Here is a 5,413-nt window from a genome sequence, read left to right as displayed (position 1 = left end):
CTATCTGTTCACATATTAAAGACTCCCTGCTCTGCCAGTATTTAAACTTTCACTCAGTTGTAAACTACTAAACGTCCTTGTTCCACAGAACAATAATTTCAATACAGAAAGCATGAAGAAAGCAATGGCCACTATTAAGTACAGCTTAAGAGAATATAAGACACAAGCATAATTTAATTTGAAAAAAATCTTCCTTGTTTTACCTACTTTCAAACTACTGCAGGCATGGCTAAACATGACAAATTTAAAAGCATCACTGAAGAACTTAATGTCTATTCTGAAATATAAGGAAAATATAGTTTCCTTTTCTAAAATAAGTATTAAGTTAATTGTGATAAAGGACTTACTCTAAGAGTGGTGGAAGTATTTCACAGTTCAAAACAAAGTCTCTGCATTCTGCATTGTCACCAGCAATATTACCAAGTGCCCAAACAGCCTTAGAAAAATAAGAAAAAAATACTCTAAGAAGGATGTACATTATTAAACTAATATCAACATCTTTCAATAATGTGTACAGTATCTTAAATAAAAGGAATCCTAGTAGCATAGTGGTTAAGTGCTCAATTGCTAACCCAGAGGTCAGCAGTTTGAACCCATGAGTCACTCCATTGGAGAAAGATGTGGCAGTCTGCTTCCATAAAGATTACTATCTTGGACACCACATAGGGCAGTTCTACTGTCCTATAGGGTCACTATGAGTAGAAGTCAACTCAGTGGCACACAAGAACAAAACCATCTTAAATAAGATGTTCTTTCTTAAGAATGACATCTTAGGATAGAATAATCAAAGTGATAGTTTTCAGCTAATAGAGCAACTAACAACATCGACAACAGGGGAATAAAATATGAAAACTTTTAAAATATAATTTAATATTTTTAACAAATTGAAAGACAGGGTTGTTTTGAGGTGTTTTGTTTTGTTTTTTAATTTCCTTATATACCAGTGAAATGCTTATTCTGAAGTTCAATAAAGAGCATAGTTTGTCATCTCTGAATTTAAATGGAGTTGGAAAGGCCCAGTTTTAAAATCTGGTTCAGCCATTTGCTGTGACTTTGTATAAGTTGTTACCTTTCCTGGGTCTTAGTATGCTGTCTTATAAATACAAATAGTAAACACTCTCATAGATGAGATCATACTTATAAAGAATCTAGAATTATACCTAAGAAAGTTATTTTCACTCCATTCTAATTTGGCATTGAAAAGAAATGACTGTATTTTTAAAACTGCAATGTACAAATAGTAGAGCACAAAATTAAATGTCAAATCATAATCACAGATGGTACTTTCAAGAAAATATTAAAACCTAGTAAATATTGAAATATTTTATTGAAATAAAATTTCAAATCAGAAATTACCTGTTCCTGAACATCTTCATGTTCTGACTTAAGGAGTTTGATAAAAATTGGAACAGCCCCAGTTTCAATCACTACTTTGGTATGTAGAAAAGTTCCAGAAGCTATATTAGTTAATGCCCATGCAGCTTCAAACTAAAGAAAAATAAAAACAAAATAAAGAAACATACCAAAGAAATGTCAGAGAGGAGAAGGAAAGAAGAGGAGTAAATACTTAACAGGTTTTAAAAAAAGACTGACTTATGATTAATAAGATTCAACATGAAGACAGATTTCATAGATTAAAATTCATAGTTAAAAAAATAAAAAAGGATTCCTTGGCCTGGGAAAACAAGAACTGAGAAAGGATATAATGAAAATTATAAAATCACTAACAATACATGAACACATTTGAATTTATAATTCACAAAACTCCGAGAATTTACAATTAAAGAGCCAAGTGTTCTAATGGGAACAGTTTCAAACTAAGAAGCACTATTTTATAGAACAATAAACTTATGAAACTTAGAATCATAAAAGGTACCTTTGTTTCCCTAGAGATAACCTAGTTTCAACCTCATTTAGGAAACAAGAAAATCATAAAATGATACAATTGCTGTGGAAAACAGTTTGGTGGTTCCTCAAAAAGTAAAACATATAATTTACCACATGACCCAGCAGTTTCACTCCTAGGTATACACTCAAGAAACCTGAAAGGAGGGATTCAAACAGATACTTGTACACCAATGATCACTGCACCATTATTCACAACAGGCAAAATGTAGAAACAAGGCAAGTGCCTATCAACAACAACAACAACAAAAGGAAATAAGAAAATATGAAGTCCAGAGAGTTAGGTGATTTAAGGTAAAAGAACTCTATTAGCAGAGCCAGTACTAGGACCTCTGTTACTCCTCTAAGCAAAAGAGTTTCTGAGAGGTTTAACGTACCAATTCAATTACAGTTCAGATATGCTTATATATGATGGATTCATACAAAAACAACTAAGAAAACTCAGCCCTTGGTTCCCAAACAGTAAACTAGTAAATTACTGAAAACCAAACCCACTGCCATAGAGTTGACTCCAACTCATAGCGACCTGGTAAGACAGAGTAGAACTGTCTGGTAGGGTTTCCAAATCTATAAATCTTTATAGAAGCAGCTGCCTCATCTTTCTCCCATGGAGCAGCTAGAGGGTTCAAACCACTGATCTTTTATTTAGCAGTCAAATGACTTAACCACTGTGCCACCAGAGCTCCTCTAAATTATTAAAAGTAACCTGCAAATCCACAAACTAAGTACTGACTTATAGCTTTAAAAAATACTTGGCATAAATGTACAACTTTTCACATAAACATATATGTCATTATGATAGATAAAATAGAAATGCATATAACTATTACTGAAAAACAGGAAAGTATAATTACTATCACATGTAGGACTAATAAATTTTTTTAAGTTAAGGGAAGAACTTATTTTCAGAAACAATGGAGACCACAGTCCTTGCCAACTATAGATAATGAAATAAACTTAAGGACAATTAAAACATTTCTGCATAAAATTCTCCTTGGTTATCCCCCAAAGAAAGCATTACTGAGGAAGTCATAAATTCCTCACATGCCTACAGGGAGGCAATTAACATAAAGAGAGTGATATGAGTAAGTGGGAACTGTTATAAACTGGAGAGCAATTATTACTAAAAAAGAGCAGAGCTCCTACTGAGTCCATTCCATCCATACCATGAGGCAATGATGCCAACTTTTCTGATTTGTCCAAAGAAGCTAAAACTGGATTTTCATTTGAGGTTTCCCAACTATTTCACCTAATGTTTTAAACAGCATGCAATTCATGTCTTTTCAAACACATGCAGGCCAAACTCATTTGTGGGGCAATATGGCCTGTAGATTGCCCAGTTTGAGCCCTATTAGACAGAGACCAATGGTCTGAATTAGCATATTTCATATGAATTCAGGTAACAAGGCAAAGTTTATAGCTTACAGCTGTTGAATTTCACTGCTGTTGTGTGCCATCAAGTCGATTCTGACTCAGAGCAACCCTATAGGACAGAGAAGAACTGTTCCCATTGGATTTCCTGGGCTATACTTTTTATAGGAGCAGGTCTTTCCCCCCATAGAGTCACTCACCAGTCAGTTCAAACCACTGACCTTTCAGTTAGCAGCCAAGCACTTAACCATTGCACCCCCAGGGCTCCTTTGACTTTCACTGGGTTCTAATTATAAGCTAGTGACTGTCAAATCCACTCTGACTAGTGATAATCTCATGTGTGTCAGAGTAGAACAATGGCCCAAAGGGTTTCCAATGGCTGGTTTTGGGGAAAGTTTATTACCAGGCCCTTCTTCCAAGGCACCTCTGGGTAGACTCAAATCTGTATCCTTTCTGTTGACAACTGAGTGTGTTAAATAACTGTATCATCCAGGGGTTCCATGGTTCTAATTATGTTGTTGTTAGGTGGTCCATCAAGTTGATTTCAACTCATAGCAATGCCATGTGACAAAGCTGAAATGCCTCATAGGATTTTCTAAGCCACAATCCTTACAGGAACAAATCACCAAGTATTGATCATATGGAGCCACTGGGTGAGTTCTAACCAACAATCTTTGGGTTAGCAGCTGAGCACTTAACCAATACACCACCAGGGCTCCTAATTAGAGTGATTAATAAATGCTCAAGGCCCCAGTGTTCTTGAATACATTGTGCTCACTGCACTTGCTATTCTCTAAACCAAAAATTAATTTTTTCCTTTTCAGCCTGTCATTTATCCTCAAGACTTGCCCTGTATCACTACCTTTGTGAAGTCTTCCTCGATTTCCGCTACACAGATTAAGCTGCAAGGTTCTCTGTGCTTTCAAAGCACTTTGTTTATAGTTCTGCCATAGCAGTGAACACACTAAGTTGTTACAGATCTGTTTATACCTAGACACTTAAAGTCTTCAGTTTTAGGGTTTAAACGTAATACAGAGGAACTGAATTTTATAATCTCTAGTCTTTATTAGCACCAACACCTAAAGAACTCTGAAAATTAACTGCCAATAAGACTGTATGAAAAACATGCACTTTTCCTCAGAGACCTTTGCTGTGAACAGTCTCAATAAAATTCAGCCCTGAAACTGACAGAAAACATTTAGCTGTGCAACACATAGCTTTGTTTATACCTAAAATATGAGGACACTTCCCAAATTATTCAGATAAATGAAAACGACTATTTACTAAATTATAATTTCAAGTTACTAAAATATCAGGAACAGTCATTCATTAATTACAATGGCACTGATAAACTAGGTATGCTACTGTTAGCTGCCACCTCTGACTCATGGCAACTTTATGTGTGTAACAGAACAAAACACTGCCTGGCCTTGAGACATCTCTTGATTGTTGGTATGTATGAGTACATTGTTGCAACTATTGTGTCAATCCAGCTCCTTGGTTTCTCTCATTTTCACTGTCTTTCAACTTTACCAAACATACCTTTTTCAAGCAACTGGCTTTCCTGATGATATATCCAAAGTAAGCAAGGGAAGTCTCACCATCCTTGTTTCGAGGGAACACTCTAGTTGTATTTCTTCTAAGACTGGTATTTTTGTTCTTCTGGCAGACTACAGCATATTCGATATTCTTCACCAACATCACAGTTCAAATGCATCAGTTTTCCTTTTATCTCCCTTTCTAATTGTCTAGCTTTCACATGTATATGAGGCAACTGAACCAAGCATGGTTTGTGTCAAGCGCACTTTATTCATCAAAGTGATATCTTTGTTTTTTAAAACTTAAAAGAGCAGATTTGTTCAATGCAATAAAGTCATTTGATATCTTGACTCCTAGTTCCATGGTCAATGATATTTGATCCAAGAAGAATGAAATCATTGAAATGAAATCACTGACAACCTCAATTTTTTTCTCCATTACCATGGTGTTGCTTGTTGGTTCCTATTGTAAGGAGTTTCATTTTCTTCATGTACAGGTATAATTTGTACTAAAGACTATGTTGCTTTTTACTTTTCATCAGTAAGTGCTTCAAATCATCTTCATTTGGGGCAACCAAGGTTGTGTCATCTGCGTTATC

General features: G+C 35.2%; 1 protein-coding gene across 1 annotated transcript in view; it reads right to left on the bottom strand.

Annotated features, from left to right (window-relative positions):
* KPNA5 (karyopherin subunit alpha 5) overlaps positions 1–5,413 on the bottom strand; it is a 77,203-nt gene that overhangs the window by 49,030 nt on the left and 22,760 nt on the right. The window contains exons 6-8 of the mRNA XM_042783025.1: positions 1,357–1,488; positions 348–436; positions 208–277 (exon numbers count right to left, since the gene is read on the bottom strand). Of these exons, the coding sequence (XP_042638959.1) occupies positions 208–277; positions 348–436; positions 1,357–1,488 (291 nt within the window). The remainder of the gene's footprint in view (positions 1–207; positions 278–347; positions 437–1,356; positions 1,489–5,413) is intronic.

The sequence above is a fragment of the Orycteropus afer genome, unplaced genomic scaffold (assembly GCF_000298275.1).
Source record: "Orycteropus afer afer isolate SDZICR_OR568_19922 unplaced genomic scaffold, OryAfe1.0 scaffold00596, whole genome shotgun sequence".
Classification (NCBI taxonomy): domain Eukaryota; kingdom Metazoa; phylum Chordata; class Mammalia; order Tubulidentata; family Orycteropodidae; genus Orycteropus; species Orycteropus afer.
Note: the sequence above shows the minus strand (reverse complement) of the source record. Positions and strands in the feature narration are given on the sequence as shown.